Source organism: Labeo rohita, chromosome 21 (assembly GCF_022985175.1).
Source record: "Labeo rohita strain BAU-BD-2019 chromosome 21, IGBB_LRoh.1.0, whole genome shotgun sequence".
Lineage (NCBI taxonomy): Eukaryota > Metazoa > Chordata > Actinopteri > Cypriniformes > Cyprinidae > Labeo > Labeo rohita.
The window spans coordinates 22041819-22062084 of record NC_066889.1 but is presented as its reverse complement, the minus strand read 5'-3'; the positions used below and the strand labels follow the sequence as shown (position 1 = coordinate 22062084).

The 20266-nt window shown below is 36.8% G+C and overlaps 1 protein-coding gene across 1 annotated transcript in view; it reads right to left on the bottom strand.

The window, feature by feature from the left end:
• Positions 1-19933, bottom strand: part of si:ch211-196i2.1 (collagen alpha-1(I) chain) — a 69895-nt gene extending 49962 nt beyond the window's left edge. The window contains 1 exon segment of the mRNA XM_051093535.1: positions 19646-19933. Coding sequence (XP_050949492.1) covers positions 19646-19766 — 121 coding nt within the window. The 5' untranslated portion in view covers positions 19767-19933.
• Between the last annotated feature and the right edge of the window lie 333 nt (positions 19934-20266).

The window sequence follows — 20266 nt, the reverse complement described above, 5'->3', positions numbered from 1 at the left end:
GTTTATGCTGGTCCTTTGCTGGTTTATGCTGGTCATGATGCTGGTCAAGGACCAGCAAAAACCGGCAAAGGACCAGCATAAACCAGCTAAGGACCAGCATAAACCAGCAAAGGACCAGCTTAAACCAGCAAAGGACCAGCTTAAACCAGCATCAAAACCTACCTAACCAGCATCCCAGCATTAAAACCTACTTACCAGCATATGCAGTCTTTTTTCACCAGGGAATTTGCTTATTCGAAGTTTGTATTTTGTCGGAGTGGGTTTAATGTGGCTACACATTGAAAAACCTGTTATCCACTCTGTTGCACATCCATGTGGCAGTCGTACAGCTTGTAGACATGATGTGTCCTCGAGGAATGTTCTCCTTGGCTTAGTCCATGCTCTCCCAAGCACGGCCACAGAAATAGGCCTGAACCTATGGAAAATGCTTGACTGAGAATGCATCACCCACAGCCCTCACAGAAAATATTCAGACCGTATGCATTGTGTGGTTGGAATAAAAAAAGGTGCTCTGAAACTATAGCTCTTATCATTCATTAAAAAAAATGAGCAGGCAGTTCGTTGAAATTTTTTAGGTGGCGCTATTGAGCCATTTTGCCACACCCACTTCTGAAACCCATTTCAGATGGAAATTTTCACAACTTTTGGCATGTGTGCAAAGTTTCATAAGTTTGAGCATGTTTAGGGCCTCAAAAATGCGATTCATTTTGGAGAAGAAGAAGCCCATAAACCCCAAATCATTTCACCCTAAAAAAAAAAAAACAATGCTAGTTAATGTAATCATATTGGAGCATTGAAGAAAAGTTTACTGACTTTGCTCATTCAGTGTGTTCCCCTTTTTTTTTTTTTTTTGAGAATTTTTTCCCCACATTGTTACACTTGTGGTGTTCCCATATCATTACCAAATACTGGATTCAATCTTTATATCAACTTGTTTTCTTTCAATTAGCACAGGTTTTGTATTTCCTTTTGGAATTGAGTTATCATAAGCCTAATTTAACTTCCGCACCTCAGTTTTTAAGTAAACATTGGCAATCTTAATTAAAAAGAAATACAAAACCTGTGATAATTGAAAGAAAAGTTGACAAAAATGTTGCATTCAAGATTTAGTGATAATACAGCATAATGAGAGATTTAAAAGCCTTTAAAAGAGATTTAAAAATGCTTTTTTGACCAGTAAATTAGGTAAAAGATTTTCAGGGTTAACCAATTTCACTTAGTCGTCAAAAGGTTTTGGTCATTTAAAAGTAACTAATATAAAAGCACCAAGTACAAAACCACAGTTTCATTCCCTGTCATCACCATAATGCATACTGAGAATAATTGATCAAATGTCAGAGAACTATTTGAATAAGCATTGTTTGGCATTCTGTGAGTAATTACAGCATATGATAATAACTTCTCTGTGGCGTCTCAGCAGCCATAACACAGTACTAGTATTGTTTTCCAAGAAATCCATCAAAAGCCACAACTGCATCTTAACTGAAACCCCTTCATCTATGCCCATGCCCTGCAGTGAAGACCCCGACGATCATTTACACGTGCTTGTTGGAACGTTTCTTCAGAGACAAACAACACTTGTGGTAAAATGTGCAAGCTCTTTTCTAAAATACAGAGCTGGATGGACCACTTGGAGAGGTCAAGAGTGAACAACATGAGAGAACGACACAAAAAAAGTGTGGAAAGAATGTGCCAGAGACAATGTGACGGAAAGATAATTTGAAGGCAGACGAATTAGTTGTTCTGCCTTGGTAGTAAAGTCTGCTCCTCTCTCATAACTCTCCCATAATGGTTTGTAGTGGGTAGAAGAATCCGTCAGTAGACTAATTTGAAACGGGATGCTGCAGGAGGACTGACCTAAAGAATAAAAGCAAAGCCCTTACGGTCAAGTCATAAATATAAGAGCCTCAGACAGCTTGGAGTTTAAAAGCATGCGGAATGACAAGACTGATGCAAAACAGTAACCTTTACATAAGAAGGTGAAATAAATAATATCCCATTGCAAGCATTTAAATTCACATGAGCACAATACCAGAAGGATGAAAACCCACTAAGGACACTCGAACGTGCTACAAGAAAAACAAATAGCAAAGACTTCAAATACGGCAAAAATTCTGCAAAAAAGCTTAAATGGGAAAATCCTGTATACAAGTAGCGTATGGTTCAGAACAAATGAAGAAAAGCATCTTCCTCAGCATATCCTGTAAAAGCAGGTTAGTTTTGCTCTTAAGAGCCCAATACACAGTGCCAGATGTGGATGTCTGTATTGCGTGGGAGGCGTGTTCAGACACCGCGTAACACTGGCACTCAGGGATCGTGTTGATGGATTGCATGTGCAGATGCTAAATAAAATCCAGAATTAGCCACAAGTTACGTCGTCATGTCACATGCTGCATCTTTGATCGCAAAAACTAGATACAGAGGCACTACAGTCTCTGCAAAGGTTTTTCATCTTCTCACTCTTGTTGATACAGTTGGTACAGAAGTAGCACAGCACATCAAACACTTCAGAAAAGCGGAGGAGAAATACAGTATAGGAGGTGTACCAGGGAACTGTTTGTTAGACAGCTGTTTGATTTAACTTTTTTAGCAGCATTGCTGGGTGATAAATTCAAATGAAAATACGTGCCTCTATATACATTTCTGCAACACCATAAAAAAACGTACCTTACTGCATGTTTCGCGGAAGTGAAATGTCCAAAGATTGGAGTTAACAAACACAGCAACCTTGTGGCTGCTTGAGGTACAGTATTGCTGCTGTTCAGAATTTAAATATTACTAAAGGTTAATGCTCTATTGTGTTGGAAATATCCCCCTATGCCAATCCCAACCCTTATCCTACCTGATAGTTTTAACAAATGCGAAAAGTGATATAAAAATGCATTTGTTGACGCTTCTATGCTATTTTATCTTTCTTATGCGGATTTGAGCTGTTTTGTTGAACCGAAATTTCACGGGATTTGTACCGAAGCCCTTCATCACTCATCTGCAACACCATATCGCGTGAGCTACCAAGCAAACCTACTGAATTCGAAAATTCATATTAAACTGTATATGTGACGACAACGTTCAAAAGTATCAGTTTTCAAATGCAGAATATTAAAATTGTTTTGGAGTCATAACATAATATTCTGCAAGTAATTGTGTGAAAATTAGGCTTTATGAATCAAAACTTTGTACCTGTAAATCAAAACTGCAGTGATTCGTATATATGGGTACTTTTTTCAGTTCAAAGAAATGTAGAGGCATGTATTTCCAATAAGGCTATTTTGGATAAATTTAGGGACAAAAAAAAGTATCATTCTGATAATGTGCTTTCCTCCATTGTAAAGTGAGAATTAAAATGCCTTTTAAATTCCTAAGTTTTAAATTATAAACTTTGAATGAAACAGGAGGCAGAACTGCAATTTAAATTTTTAATTTTTAATTTAAATTTGATTATTTTCGATTAAAGGGATAGTACACCAAAAAATGAAAATTCTGTTATTAATTACTCACCCTCATGTTGTTCCAAACCTGTAAGACCTTCGCTCATCTTTGGAACACAAATTAAGAAATTTCTAATGAAATCCAGGACCTTTCTGACCCTGCATATGTGTCAGAATGCTGACTCCTGTGTCAGCAGCACCACACGCATGCATTGTGGTACTCTCATAAACGTGTGTCGAAGGCTGACATGGAAGAGAAGAAATTGTTGAATAAAGTTGTTACTTTTGTCTGCTTTGTGCACAAAAAGTAGTCTCGTAGCTTCATAAAATTACGCTCAAACCACTGTTTTCACATGGACTATTTTAACGATGACATTACTACCTTTTGGGGCCTTGAACGTGGTAGTTGCGTTCCTGTCTATAAGAAAGCTCTCCGATTTCATCAAAAATATCTTGATTTGTGTTCTGAAGATGAACGAAGATCTTGCAGGTTTGGGACAACATGAGGGTGAGTAATTAATGACAGAACTTTAATTTCTTGGTGAACTATTACTTTTGGAATAGTCACTTTAAAAAGAAAGTTGTTTTGAGGGTTCTGTGAGAAGTTTCTAGCAGTTGAATTATCCAAGCAGATGTTAAGGTCCAGAAGTCGTCTCACCTGGACCTACCAGGCAACTGAAAGAGAGTTAAAACTGCCTCGGAAAGACTGGATTGATGGGCTGTGATACAGACTCCATGAAAGCTCTCAGAGGAGATATGGGATGATGAGAAACCAGACATGGAGCTCATGTTCTGAAAGGCAGGTGAGAGGTCAGAGGTCATATTGATCCCATGTGACACAATGACGATTTGCAGTGATGACTGATAAGAGGCAGTTGAAAATTCCTATAATGTTCTGCTCTCGCGTGTTACGAGATGGGGTTCACACATTTTATCGAATGAGAAAAACATCTGCTTTACAGGGTCAATCAGAATATTATACATTCCCCCTGAGCAAGCAGGACATCACACCCCTGATCATTGTGAAAACTCTTCATTTGACTTGCCTATGAAAACCTCATGTAATTCATATATATTTTTGTAAAGGACATAAAAGGATTTTGATACTTTCAATTATGCAAGGCAGCACCCTAAACCGAATCAACGAAATATACTGGGTTTTTCCTAATGCATTCGATTCCCTAGAGCCATTCTAGTTTTTTATAGAAATTATTTAAAGGCTCCCTAGCTTATATGAAAACACATACTTCATCCAAAGCAGATTTTGTTTCTATAGCAAGCACGAATGCTTTCTACAGAAAGAGCTTATGGATCTGGAGCTTGTTAGTGGATCAAAAACAGAGTATAAGAGCAGCAGGCACTGCTACAACAACTTTCAACAAAACTGTGATTTTAAATGCAACACAATCAGGCTTTGTAGACAAAGACAAATGCTTAACCTTTTCCCAAGTCAAAACTACATTAACTCTGCATTTCCTGGGGAACTCTTCTTCCATATGGAAGCTGTCGCCACCCTGTACCCCAAGGTAATGGATTATTTAGCCTTAACCACCCTCTGTGAGGTCATATCAGGCTCTGTCCTTGATGAAAATGCCCTGCCCGAACCAAATGGCTGATTTCCAAGAGTAATACACGGTTATCAGCTGATATCCGCCCTGGGCCCCTTTCGCCTGGATCCTGTGAAGCTCCATAATCGCGGGGAAGTAGAGTCGCCTGCCACAGCGTCTTCCCTCTAGGATCGCATTACGCTAATGGCACGGGAAGGGCCAGAGGATAGCTCAATTACTGTACCCCAATTATGTAGGGCAGCCTGAAGAGATTGAGGTTAGATGGCATAATAATCAGTGATTAAAGACTTCCCTTAACCTGCTGAACCTCCATGTGGGAAGAGAACCGCTTCTTACTGGCCCAAGATGTGGTCAGTTTGATAAATTCATTCCAGTCGAAATTCACAGAGCAGGTGAAGGGTCTTATCACCCATGTCTGTACTCTGATAACAAATCAAAGGTATTAAGCAAACATCATTAGATTAAATTTCCAATGACGTAATAATCATCTTACTTGCTCCTAGGCCTGGGATATTTGCTTTATACAAGACAAATAAGGACCATGTTAAACTCATTAGCACCAGCTAAAAGCTGACACGTCCTTTAACAGAATTTGTTTTCTTTTTTCGCTTTACCGCTCATCTGGAAAATGAATGAAAGATACCAGGCTGTAAATAACTGTCCGGATACAGTTGGGCAATTTGTCTACTGGGTTTCAGTGGGAACTCAAACTCATGGGAGAGGAAAAGAAAAGAAACACACAGTACAACAAATATGATGTTCCACTTATTATATTTGTTGCATCAGTTCTTCAGTTATAAAATAAAATAAAATAGCTGCAAGCATCGATTACCGGGGTTCAAGTGCTTAAGGCATTTAAGCACATTAGTAAAAAGACATTACATTTTTACATAGTCTGTAAACATCTAAATAAATGATTTAAAAAGCAATTTTGGCAAATCCAGATAATTTACCATAGAAATATGATGTTTTTAACATTTATGGCTGTTATAGTGCCAGCTGTGGTCCGATCTCCCTAAAACTTTGCTTGTTTGTTTAGAGTCACTTCACTCACCAAGTTTCGTGAAGTTTTGAGTTGTCGTTTAAGCTTTATAGGCTTCTGGGTATATTTGGACAGGGCCCTTTCTTTTTTATTTTTTTACTTATTTTTTGGGGGATTTTTATTGTGATAGGACAGTAGAGAGATGACAGGAAAAAGCTGGGAGGAGAGAGGGGAGGGAATTGGCAAAGGGCCTCAAGACGGGAATCAAACTTGGTTGTTGTGAGCGCAGTTGCGCTATATGTCGGCGCGCTAACCACGAGGCTACTGGCGCTGACGTCAGGCCCCTTTTCTAAACGAGCGCCTTACAGCTTCTCTTTAGCTCATTTTTTTTATTCTCTGGAGAGTCCAGAGCAACCATATTTTTTGAGATACGCAAATGTCTTTATAGCCACTTGTGGACCTTTGGACCAAGACTGTGCATAGTAATTTTCATGTCACTAGGACAAACAGTTGTGTAGTTATGGCTGTTTTTATGCTTTTTCCCTCTTATAGGGCCACCAAGTGGCCAAGCTCTGCAGCTTTTTTCATGTCACCTCAGATTCAGCTCTTACATGCAGTACACGTCGTGAGTTTGGCAAAGATATCTCATTCTGTTCAAAAGTTATAGCCATTTTAGTAAAGGCGGCCCTGCCTCTTTCGAACGTTGTGGCGTCCCTTTGCGATAGTAAGTTGAAAGTGAAACAGTTTTTTTGATAATTATTGATATTCACGCCCCAGAGAATCTTAATGCACTGGTTTGGTTCTGATCGGGTGAAAAGCCTAGGACTAGTTCGCAAAAGTACGTTTTTCAAAAAATGCAAAATACCCGAAAAAAATTTACAAATCCGGCATGAGCCAAGGTTACAAGCCATTTCATACTTTTGATCGCTGTAGTGCCCCCATCAGGCCGACTGGGGTAAGCCTTGGTGACGTTGTATACGGTGTGAGTTCTACTATCCCTTCAAGTTTCAAGTCTCTACGATTTATGGTTTGGTCTGCCTGATCAGTTTTATGTGAAGATTGCTGATCCTTGGCCATTCTAACAATTACGTGCTTGAACCCCTAAAAATAAAATAAAACTGGTGAATATTTGAGGGAGACATGCAATTTTACCACTTTTCAGCATGTGTTCTATAGCAATGGTATTTCTTCAGGGCAAGACTTTTCAAAACACAGTGAGACTTGTTAAGTCTTAGGAGTTAAGTCAGGCATGTCTAGAGTTCTGTTTAACCTTCTCGGATTGGTTTGAATTGACAGCACTTGGCAGACTTTGACTACAGAGAAAAAAGGAAAGTTCCTTAGGGAATACTTTGGAGCAAAAGCTCAAAAGACCCACTGTAGGAAGGAGACTTTAGTTGTAATAGCTGTGCATTTGTTCATCTGCCAAGAGATTAAAGGATCATTAAGTACTATCAGCTTTCTTGCCCTAAAATGTGAGAGATAGTGAACTCAGTGTATCTAAACGGAGAAGCACTCAAGAGTGTCAGCAGTTTAAAAGTGATTCTCTAGTGTGACATGCACAATTGCACAAATGAGACAGTGATAACGAGGAATATCCTTAAATCCTCTTGGGAAGACAATGGATATTTTTTATAACGGAAGTAATGCATGTATACTGTGCACAGTATGTGCATTAAATGACCTACTAGAATTTTACTTTCAGTTAAAATTTTAGTTTCACATACTATTTTTAAAGGATTAGCTCACTCCAGAATTCAAATATCCTCATAAAATTGATTACGTAATGCATAAAGTTGTTGACGCGCATTGCAGAGCAAGTGCAAGACAAGCATCTGTGGTCAAAAAGTATACAAATTTTTATTTTTTTTAACAAATTGCCAATCGTTTCGCTAGATAAAACCCTTATTCCTCAGCTGGGATTGTGTAGAGTCCCTTCAACCTATTGATCCCCACTAAAGTCCTAATCCTGGAATGTTTTCCTCAAACATGTTTTCCTTTCATTTCGACTGCAGAAAGACATGAACATCTTGGATGACATGGGAGTGAGTAAATTATCGGGAATTTTTAATTCATTTCCTTTAAAAAAAAAAAAAAAAGGTAACTGCATGCAAAAAATAAGCTATGCAAATATGCCATTCTGAACATACAAGTCCAATAACTCAATATTAGCAGCAGGTACTTTAAACCATTTTTCATATTTCACAGATATTTTCATTGCTTAACCGTGACTTGACTTGAACCCTCCACTTAAACTGTCTAAAACATTATGTGCAAAAACATCAGAGGCACAACGACATTGCGTCAGAAAAAAAGGATGTATGCAAAACCAGTCAATACATGTCTATCTCAAAACGGACACTTGTGAATACTCATCGGCAGACAACAACAGAAGACAGATGACTGAAATTGCTCCTGGTCAAATTCTCCATGGTTTATTGCAAACATGAATGGAGGTAATCACAAGGTAAATACGCACTATGGTTGAGGTCAGACGTCTCTGTCTAGCATGTGACGTGTATTAGCTGGCTGTCAAACACCAATGTCAAACCTTGTCTTTGTAGCGGCTACCCAACCGTAAAATTATTTGTCTAAAGACATCTAAGACTAGAAACATACTCCACACTGCTGTAAAGACCACCTTAGACCAGCATGAATTTCCAGTCTAGTTTGATGCTGGTGGACAAGTACAGCCATGCTGTAAAGCCATTCACCAGCAAAAAATGTTGGTTGACCAAGGTGGTCTTTGTGGTGAAGCTGGTTGACCAAGGAACTGTTGCTTTGACAGCTGACCTGATGCATACCATCTATGGTAAAGTCTGCTATAGCACCTCCTACTGGAATTTAACTCACTTTTGTACTCTCTAAAATATAAAATCACCCTGTTGCTTGTGCATATGTGTCTGGTGCATGTGAGAAAGTGTGAAAGCCCATGAGGGGGAGCGGTGTTCATCTGTAGGTCAGGAGGTGACTGCTTGTAACCTGTGTTCTGCACCAGATGAGAAAAACAGAGAACACAAGCTCGCAGCAGACCCCTGATGTTACAGACGCCTGTAACAAGCTGAGCAGAAAAGTCGAACATGTTTGAAACAGAATGAACAATGCCAACACAAACACAGCACAGAAAACACTACCAAATGCCAGCGTTCACATCACCACGACTAGATTTTCACAAAATCTAACATAGGAATCTTCTAGAATAAAGGACATTTGTATTTGTCGACCTATAGAAGTGATTGGGTTTCTAACATGAACCCCTTGTATCAGCCTATACTTAAACACACAGACTGACAGATACTTTGTGAATCATTTAAGGAGATCCGTCATCTTTAAGACAAGTCTGTGCCTCTATTTTGAACGTGAGCCAACTAATCATTTTTTCCCCTAAAAAGCAATTTGAAGAATATTTATGCAGCTCACTGTCTATCTATACGAAGCTTTGGAAAACAGTACAGATCCTAACATGAACTATGTTGCGTAACAGCAAAAAACCTTTGTTGGGGTTTGGCGGACAGGCTCAAAAAACAGTTTGAGATGCTTTTGATGATAAAATAATATGGTCCATTTTACTTGAAAAAACATACATGCAGACATACTCATAAACATTTTGAAGCAAAGATGGTAGAGTTATTTTACTTTCTTTTAATAAAGCATAATTACGAGATGCTGAAAGGTCCAAGATAAACATCTCCACTGATGGGGTATTTGTGCGAGCATACACAAAGCTAGAAGGCAGAGTGAATTGATGGAAAAGACACAAAATGATAGCGCTACAGTTTTAAAAACATAAACATGGTTGCAGAAAACCCCAGAGAGATTACACGGATACGGTTCAAATTACTTAGATTTAAAAAGAGTATAGATTATATTGATTAGATGTAATTTTCAAAATGTTATTCGCCTATTACAAGAGCTTGTCACCCAGCAATAAGCACTGTTATTCAACGAAATTGACGTTAGCGGAATAGTCTTACAGATACGAAACAGGGATGACATTTTTTTGTGGGCGGTCAAGTGGCAGTCTATGGAGCCATGGAGTAAAAGAATAAAAAAGGTAAATTTAATTTTATATTTCTAAATTTTGACTTTATTTTCGCAATTCCGAGATATCTCACAACTCAACCGAGATATCTCACAACTCTCAACTTTTTTTCTCTTATTCCATGGATTTTACTTGTTTACCTCCACTTGTTACCAGTGTTTTTCTGCAACCACTATGCGCGTGCAGCTGTAAGTGATGTCACTGCACATCTACTCAGAATTGGTCTATAAAGAAGCCTTTGGGGAAGTGTTATATAATGTTCAACATCTCAAGGCCTACGGATGAAGAAATATTGTATGTCATTCCAAAACACCAGTGTGTTATTTTATTTTCCATCATATGTGACCCTGGACCACAAAACCAGTCTTAAGTACCAACGGATATATTTGTAGCAATAGCCAAAAATACATTGTATGGGTCAAAATAATCGATTTTCCTTTTATGTCAAAAAAACATTAGGATATTATGTAAAGATCATGTTCCATGAAAATTTTTGATTAGTGATATGCATTGCTAAGAACTTAAATGTGATTTTCTTAGTATTTTGATTTTTCTGCACCCTCAGATTCCAGATTTATAGTTGTATCTCGACCAAATATCGTAATATCCTAACAATGCATCAGTGGAAAGCTTATTTATTCATCTTTTGATAACATAAATCTCAATTTCAAGAAATTGACGCTTACGACAAATGCGACCACTCCAACTAGACTGTAAATATTCAGTAAATTACAAAGGCAACCTCAAGTTCAGTGTCTAGCAGCTCTCTTGAACTGTCTGAACTTCACTGATAGAGATAACACTAACAAATCCACTTTGTTCTTAACAAATGTAGCGTTTCTGTGACATCTGGGTCATCCTTATCACATAAAAGGACACTAAAAGGCAAGACAACACCAGAAATTGCTCCAACATGGCTGTTTAGTGTCTTGTAAAAAGCTCTTGTAAAATTTTTACAGGGTTTTACCGTGCTGGGCTGAGACTGCCCCCCACCACAGCCAGCCTTTAAGTCAGACCTTCAGAGACCAAACAAAAGCAAGAACCTGGACCTGCTGGTAGGCAAACGTCTCTTTTGACCGCAGCATCTGTGCATTGACAGGCCCTAAACTGGTCAGAAACAATAACACTCAACCACTCAAACCACTCGCAGACTGAAGACACTTACGTCATGGTCGCACAGGAACACCATGATGAAACAAAGTGAAATACGATGTTATGATTGAAACAGCACATGCCCTCAGCGAATTTTAAAGTATGGGCACACACATAACATAGGCTAATCAAATTTCCCACTTCAGCGGAGATGAGATCCTGCTGGTCGTCACAACAAACAGGTTGTGGCGTGAAAATTCCGACTTACAATGGCTTGTGAATAAATAATTACACCTTGCTTATCTTATTGGGGATGAGACCGTTTTGGAGAATGAAAGGACTGAATGTGTTTCTGTTTAGTGGAGTATTTGTTGTATTTTAGTAGACTGTGAGTAATGAATGCTTTTACGTCTTTAAAGTGTGTTTGGAAGGCATTATATTTTATGAGTGTGCAAACCACAGAACCACATATAATTTAGTGTTAAAATTAGGACTGGGTTTTGACAAATTTCAATTTTCGATTCGATTCTGATTCACAAGCTTGCGATTCAATTCAGTACCAATTATTCTGGATATATGTACAGTGCCAAATTTTCTTAAGGAAAAAACTCTCAAGTAGGGGAGAGTGGGGTAAGATGAGCCATTTTTTTTACTTATGTGGTCCTCAAGATAAGGGAAAATGAGGCAGAAGTCATTTCAGTCGTTTTAAATGATCAGAACGTATCTATGACAATAGGTTCTAAAATTATGGATTCTTATAAAAAAAATGATCCTGTGACTCAATTTGCCCCAGGTTAGTGGTAAGTTGGCGTGAGTCAGTGGGTAAGATGAACCATCTGGGTGAAAACTGACAATCTGACTGAATCTCATTCAAACCCATGTGAAAATTTAAAGATAATTTAAAGCTAACTTAAAATAAAACCAGTCAAATGAAGTTTAATTTTCAATCTTTAATTGTTTGTATTTCTGAAACAATATGTTGAACACCAAAGTTTTAACCTTCCCAAAAACAGACTAAACAGAGAGTTTGGTGAGTAAAATTAAATAAAAACTTAATTAGAACTTTAACATTTTAGTCAAAACATTTTTGGCATGGTAGCTTTTCTGCAATGTCGAACAGATCATTAGGGATTACAGGTGGAAAGATATATTTGATTATAATGTGATGAAACTGATGAAATCTGCCGGTTCTCAGAGAAGGATTTGGTGCACTTGTACACTCTGCCTATCAAATAAACCACAAATAATATATATATATATATATATGATAAACTAAACCAGCTGTGTAATATCACATTAAAATACCGGTTTATACTTTGGAGATTTAACTTACTTCAGTGCCTTATGGTGGGGTAAGTTAAAGTGTTGGCTCAACTTACCCCACAGCATTTGGCTCACTTTGCCTCATAGCTGGCATTTTGGAAAAAAAACTTGCAAGCTTACCAATTCAGGCTAATATTTAGCTAAATGATTTGCATGGTTTTATATGTTGCTAAATCACCTACACTGTCAAAAACAATTTGTTGATTCAGCTTAAAATAATTACCCGGCTGCCTTAAAATTTTGAGTTTAGTCAGAGTTCATTTAACTTAAAATTTTAAGGCAGCTGGGTAACAAACCCAGCTTTTAAGTTTAACAAACCAAAGTGCTTGTTTAGTTAACTCAAATAGTTTTCACTTAGTACAACTTAACATTTCAAGTTGACTAAACTTATTTGAATTGACTGAACTTAAAATTTTAAGTCTGCAGGGTAACAAATTATTGTAAGTTGACTCACCAAATGGTGTTTTTTGTTTTTTTACATTGTATATGCATCATAAATTTGCTTTGATGTAACAGCCATTACATCTGTTACGTTAAAATTTTACTTTGACAAGCCAAAAACAGTTTTAATAGTAAACGGGTGCCTTCCTCTCCTCCCATGTGTTTCTCCTTTTCATAGTCTGGCGGAAATGATGTGCAAAAATACATGGTCACATGACAGTAAAAGTCTACAGTTGCCAAGACACAGGGGGTGGGTCAACTTACCCACTGGCTCAACTTACCCCACTCTCCACTAATGCTGTGAAATATACATGACAGTCAGTTGGTACTACATTACTATAATACTGAAGGTTAAAATGAACTGATTTGTATACAAGCACTTGAATTACACTCAGTGACGTTCTTATAACAATAAAGTCACAATTACATAATTATATTGCTACTCCAATTTGTTTTTTGAAATATAAACATTGAAATGGTGGCCATCATAAAAACTTGATGGATTTATTCAAACATAAATTAAACATAGAAGAACTGTAAAAATTATAATGAATATGTTATACAGTATTTAGCCAAATGCTAAGAGTGCTAGAGTTTTTTTTAGAATTTTTCTAGCTGACTCAAGAGTTTCTGCAGTTGAAACACTGCTTGAGCGATTACATGAGACAAATATAGATTTTGGTAAGTTGTACTCTTTCTTTTACCAAACATTTATTCATGTTTATTTCATGCTGAAACTGGCATTAAACCGGAGTAGATGATCAGTTCACCCGCTGCTTCACTTGAACTGAGGCACTACAGCAATCTGTCACTCCACATTAAACAGCACCATTGTTGTTTACTGTTGAAATACTGTAATAAAAAAAAAAAAAAAAAAAAAAAAAAAAAAAAAAAAAATCGGCAGAGTTTGAAATCTGAGACTTGTTTCATATCAAAAGTAACAAAGCACACAGCTTATTGCGATTTATTGGATGGTCGGTGCACTACAATCTTCCAGGCTGTGCTAATTGATTTTTTTCAATTTAAGAATCAATAAAATTTGAATCAATTAAAATCGAGAAATTTATATTTTTTTATCAAGCCCTAGTTGAAATAATGATCAAGTTGACATGCACATAATAAAATACAAAGCTGTAAACCTAGGGGAAACACTGTTTAATGTCTAAGTAGTTGAGGAGTTTATCTCATAACTGAATCATTTAGGCAAATTTGGTGAGCAGAAAAAAAAAAAAGACAGGAATCTCTCATTCAAATCATATTTTTAAGACTTTATAATAATACTAATAATTCAAAGCAATCTGCAAAACAAAAAGAAAGAAATAGTTAAATTTCTCTAAGACAAATGTCTTCAGAACCAGCCGATTTGACGTTAGACCTCAGTTTCCACTAGAAAGCCTGTCATTATTCAAGACTAGTCAAGCAGAGAGATTTGACAATTCACAAACAAGCACAGACCAAAAAAAAAGAAAATGCTGACAGCAAGATAGTTTTATCATTATTTGTTACGAAGCCATATGTCTTGCTTGTCATGAAAAGCAATCATTAGTCATGAATCTCAAAAAAATGCTAAATCTCTCAACATAATCTGAGTCAACTCCAAACATTATACTCAGCAATAAAGTACGAGAGGATGCATGCTGCATTGTGTCAGTCATGGCTAAAAATTGTCGTCTGCTACACGCTACAACAATCAGCATGCCAAACCAAAACAATCCGTTAACAGCTTCACCTTATAACGCACGCTAATTAAATCCCCCACATATTCTGCGCAGATATTATAATCAGAGGTTCTTTAAACAGCAATGTGTGTGCCATATTTGGCCCACATGTTCCAGCATGTTATTTATTTTCCCAGATTGGCTTGTGGTGATGTCATTCATAGTGCCCACAGGTCAATAGTCCCCAGTGTGTGCCAGTAGAAACAGGTTGTATTGTCAGCTGAATAGTCCAATACATGAGTGTGTGTTTAAGTACCCATGAACAGCATGACATCATCTGGCATATGTTTCAGAGTAGAATACAAGCAGTGATGTTGGGACTGCTATACCCACCGTTTTTTTAAAGATAAATTACAATATCATGATAGTTTTAAGGTTTCCCTCAAGGCAAAAGTGTGCCAAGAGCACTATTACATCCAAATCTACAGCAGGCCTGCTCTTGTCAGCCAGCCAGCAGACAGGCACTACTCCTAACTCACGCCGCGTGTTTTCCTTGGACCCCTTTTTTTTATTTTTGTTCAGCCTGGATGCGGGAAGCCATTGAAGCTTTCAGATGCATTTAACAAAAGAGAATGGAGAAAACAGAGAGACAACAATTGAGAGCGAGTGCAGTGTACCAACTTTCCCTTTCTAATTATTACAGATATATAAATCATATTGATACCAGGTGTTCTCATTATTTTCTCTCCCTTGCTAACATAATATTACCATGGTTTCTGCTTCACTGTTTGGATCAACAGCTGTTTCACGAGACAAAGCACCCCGCGTTGTGTCATTACAGGCAGCTGTGCGCTGTTTACAATCTCGATAGGACTCAACAGGAGTGTCAAACCCACAAGAAAAATGGCATTTTTATATCTAGGCATCCCATCTGAATCTCACGACCACTGGAAAGCTCTTTGGACATAAAAAAAAACCAAAGAGCCTGATTTGATGATTAAGCTATTTCTTGATTTATGGTTTTTCCCCCCAGCTGTCTGTCTGCCTGACATTGACATTGCAGATTACATTACAGCGGTGATTGAGTGTAACGTAAGTGGTCATAAATTATGAATCTCACTGGCCTGGAGGCACTATAGGGGCCTCAGAAGTAAATGGTGCCAACCTCCAATCAACCCCCATCATGATGACAAGGACAAAACCTGGCAGGTTCACATAAAACACAATCAAAACAAGCCAATGAAGTCACTGGCACTGTTCTACCAGAGAGCATGGTTATCGCGGTTGAACACCGATTGAGCGATTACATGAGACAGGATATAAAATTTGGTAAGCTGAACTCTTTCTTTTAACATATCTTCAGACGTTTATTCATGTTTATTTCGTGCTAAAACTGGTAAAAGTGGAGGAGATGATCAGTTCACCTGCCAAATCTCCTGAACTGAGGCACTACAGCGATCTGCCACTCCATATTAAACAGCACCAAATGGCATTTAAGGTTTGAATACTGTAATAAAATGGACAGAATTTGAAATCTGAGACTTTGTTTCATATCAGTAGTACCAAAACACAAATCTTACTGTGATTTATTGGATGGGATGTGACCAACAATGTTCTGTTTATTAAGTAGTATTATTAATTTTCGTGAAAATGAGAAATCTATATTTTTTACTCAGCCCTAGTAATACAAAAACAATACCAACAAAAAATAGTCAATTAATCTGAGGCTTGAAGAAACTAAATTCTGGTTACTGAAAAAACACATTCTTTTATCCAAGACTCCACGACTTATGTTATTCATACAGAAACATATGGTCCTATTTTTCTTTATCCTCTGTCACAAGAATCCTGAATTCAAAGGCATTTAATAATAAATACAATGGAAAAAACAAATGTTTGTTTTTTGTTACCCAGCATGTGATAATCTTTTGTTTTATGGAAAACAAGAGCATTAGCCAATTATGATCTCCTCCAGGGCTAATATATTAAAAAATGAAGGTCAAATTGTTCATAAAAACAATGTTTTTATAAAAACCTTGCAATCTGTATGACGTCAAATAACCTAATGAGTTATATCAGGGATACTATTGGAGATAATTGTGTACTTTAAAAAGCAAGAGCTTTTAGGATGTGATATGATGCTTTTGTTTTAAGTTCAACAAAACTATGAGTTCAAAGAAACCTGCATGCATCCAACTCAAACAAATGAATTTGGTTGGGAAAAGGACACCAAACAAAAGAATGCAATTAATCAAATCTGTCAAAAGATCCAAAGCTTTGACCAACACAAGAGAAGATGATATCACATCACCAAGCAGTTTGTGCTGTGTGAAAAGGCATGAAAAGTTTACACACACCTCCATGGTGGGCAACATTCACATGATGTCATCTGTCAGAACCATTGGCGATCATATTTTCATCACATTTCCCAATGTGTTTTGATTTCGCTAAAACAACAGAACCTGCACGAGCACGACCGGTTTTATTGCGCTGGCATAACAGCTATAAATTTTTTAAATAACCTGGCGTCCACCTCTCAAAGACAAGTGCTGATTATAAAACTACAGTACCTGAAGAAGCATTGCGTGTGGATGACATAACTACGGGCCTTGGATCTAAACCTGTGGAGCTTAAATGGGCTTTTCATGGCACGCTGTTGCACACCGACTCTAATAAGTCATTTCAGTGATTACATTCACTCTTCAGTTGCCGTCTGGATTTAATAAACCCGTTCATCTGTCAGTCTGACCGTAAAATCTGAGCTCGTAAAGCCAAGTCTACCTTTCTTTAGATTTGCTGAGATCACAGAAGGTTGATTAAAACAATTGAAAAAAAAAATGAGCTAAAACTAGTAAAGTCTCTTAATGAGCCCAAGGAGTGTGCGTCGCAGTTCTGGGATTTACAAGATGGATGAAACATGAGTAAACAGGCGTTTGGTACCTAACATGGTCCTTGTGGTTTGTTAAGATTGCCATGTACAACCGAAAATCCCTCATTAGTCTCAAACTCTATAAACTACATGGGAACTTGGGTAGTTTTCACAATAGAGATTAACAGAAATTGCTTATGATTGCTAAATACAGATTATTATTAAATGTATTATTATTATTCATAGAATGAACACTTTTGAGATTTGCTTTCTGCCACACTAAAAACTGAATGATCATTATACTACTAAAAATCAATTTTTAGACAATACGAGTCAAAAGTTTTTGGACAGTACATTTTTTTTTAAAGAAGTCCCTTCATTTTTGGAAATAAATTATAGAAATGAATACTTTCATTTAGCAAGGATGCTTTAAATTGATCAAAAATGATGACAAAGACATTTATAATGTTGCAAAAGATTTCTATTTCAGATAAATGCTGTTCTTCTGAACTTTCTTTCTATTCATCGAAGAAACCCCCCAAAAAATCTACTCAGCTGTTTTCAACATAATAATAATAATAACAATAATATTTTTTGAGCAGCAAATCAGAATATTAGAATGATTTCTGAAGGATCATGTGACTGGAGTAATGATGCTAAAAATTCAGCTTTGAAATCACAGGAATAAATTATATTTTAAAATATATATTAGAAATCAGATATTTTAAATAGTAAAATATTTCAAAATTTTACTGCTTTTGCTGTACTTTTAATCAAATAAATGCAGGCTTGGTGAGCAGAAGAGACTTCTTTAAAAACATCTAGAAACCTTTGAATGGTATTGTAAATCATCACAAATTCATTTTCTGGTCAATATTAATTAGCCAATATTTTATTATTATTATTATTATTATTATTATTTTCAGCCAACAACTAATATTAAAATAACATATAACCTACATATGCATAGCTGTTTTGTAATCTAAACAGTCAATAACCAAAATTCAATTCAATAACCGATATTAAAATGCTATTAGTATTACATTAATCAAATAACATATTTAAAAATGACAAAAATACGACAATTAAACAAAAAAATAAATAAATTATATATACTATAATTAAAAATATATATATAATTCTAAACTATTTTGTTTTTAAAAACCAATTAAACTGAAGTCAGTCATTTTAAATGGTACAAATAAGGGGAATGAGTATGCATACATTTGTATGCAGTATTGTCCGACATATATTCAACATTAAATTGTTATCAATTTATCCTGCATCCCTTATGGCAATACTATAAAAGTCTGGGAGTGGTAAAAAATCTTTTTAGTCGCTAGTATGATACTAGAGAAAGCAAAAAGCTGATTATTTTGCAATGTTTGCTGTCAACGCCCTGTGGGACATTGCAAGTTTGCCAGTTTTGACTAAACATGCTCCTATTGTACAAATGAAGCATAAACACAATTTAATTGCAGAAGTCAAAGAACATCAGCTTTAACATAAGCATCGTTTGTCAAATCAATCTGCTTGTGCATAATGCACACGCATAGGAGCCTTTTGCCAATTTTAAAAAATTCAGAAATGAATTCAAGCCACTATACATTTGTATGTGGCGATGATGGTATCCTCTACCTTCTCCCAAGATTGCTGGAACTAATTGCCCTCACATCTGCCACAAATCTGTTAAACATGTGTCTGGACAAAACAGCAAAAAACGGGTGAGGTGTTTCATGCAGCAATCACCGTCCAGTGTTTAACATGTGTGTGCGGTCACACTGGTCCAGCCCTCATGTTTGGAAAAACAGCAGTAGTGTGATTTAAACAGGCTGGGTGTTAAAATAGTTCATTGCTGAAGTACCTGCACCTGCTGCCATGTACAGTTAAATCTGAAACAACAGCGGCTCCCAGAGGGAAACACTGAACATCAAACATATCGATAAAACATCATTTACATAAATGAACTTTTAACATCAAAACAATAGTTGATCATTTCCTATGTATGAAATAAAGTTTATATCCATCACTTATTTTAACCTTAACATCCTAGATTAAAATTTAATACAAAAGTGAGATTTTTTTAATGAATTAAAACATTTGTGAAGTTATTTAAACATGCAAATGAGCAACAACAATGGCCAGTCAGGCACCTAGTAATGCGCTATTCTTAATGTAAACAAACGAACATTATACTCTGTTAGGATCAATAAATACAGTCATTAATAACATTTTGACTTCTTACCTGTCAGCAGCATCCCTGAGCCGCTCTCCACATCTGGTGTGTCGGTTGGACCGCTGTCCGGGATGGAGGCTTTTACCAGAGTAAATAAAACAGCTGTCCAAACTACAGACGCCAGCATCATGTCTGCCTAATTTATAAAGCCGCAAAACAAGCGCTGTGATTGTTCATCGCATTTTATTAGCTTAGAAGTTAATGAGATGGGTCTGCGGACGTTAGTAATGGAGTGGTACTCGTCTACCGTTAAAGTTTGGCCAGTTTACCACAGCGCCTCAACGTCACTGCGTTCACCTTGCGAACACCGAGTGCTTGCCGCCAGACACCTTCATCTGTACAGTATTTGCTCGAGGGGCTCCGCCCACACTCTCGCCACAGGCCAATGAGAAGCAGCATCCAAAAACTCATTAACATATCAGTGCATGAGAATGGCTGAGGAGGAACGTTCCTGAACAATGTACTTAATATGAAATATGATAGAATTAAATAATAAAATTAAACATGGTAAAAATAGTAAAAAATATTAATACACTTCTAGTCAAAGGTTTTTGAACACTAAGATTTTTAATGTTTTTAAAGAAGGCACTTCTGCTCACCAAGTCTGCATTTGTTTAATGTAATGTACAG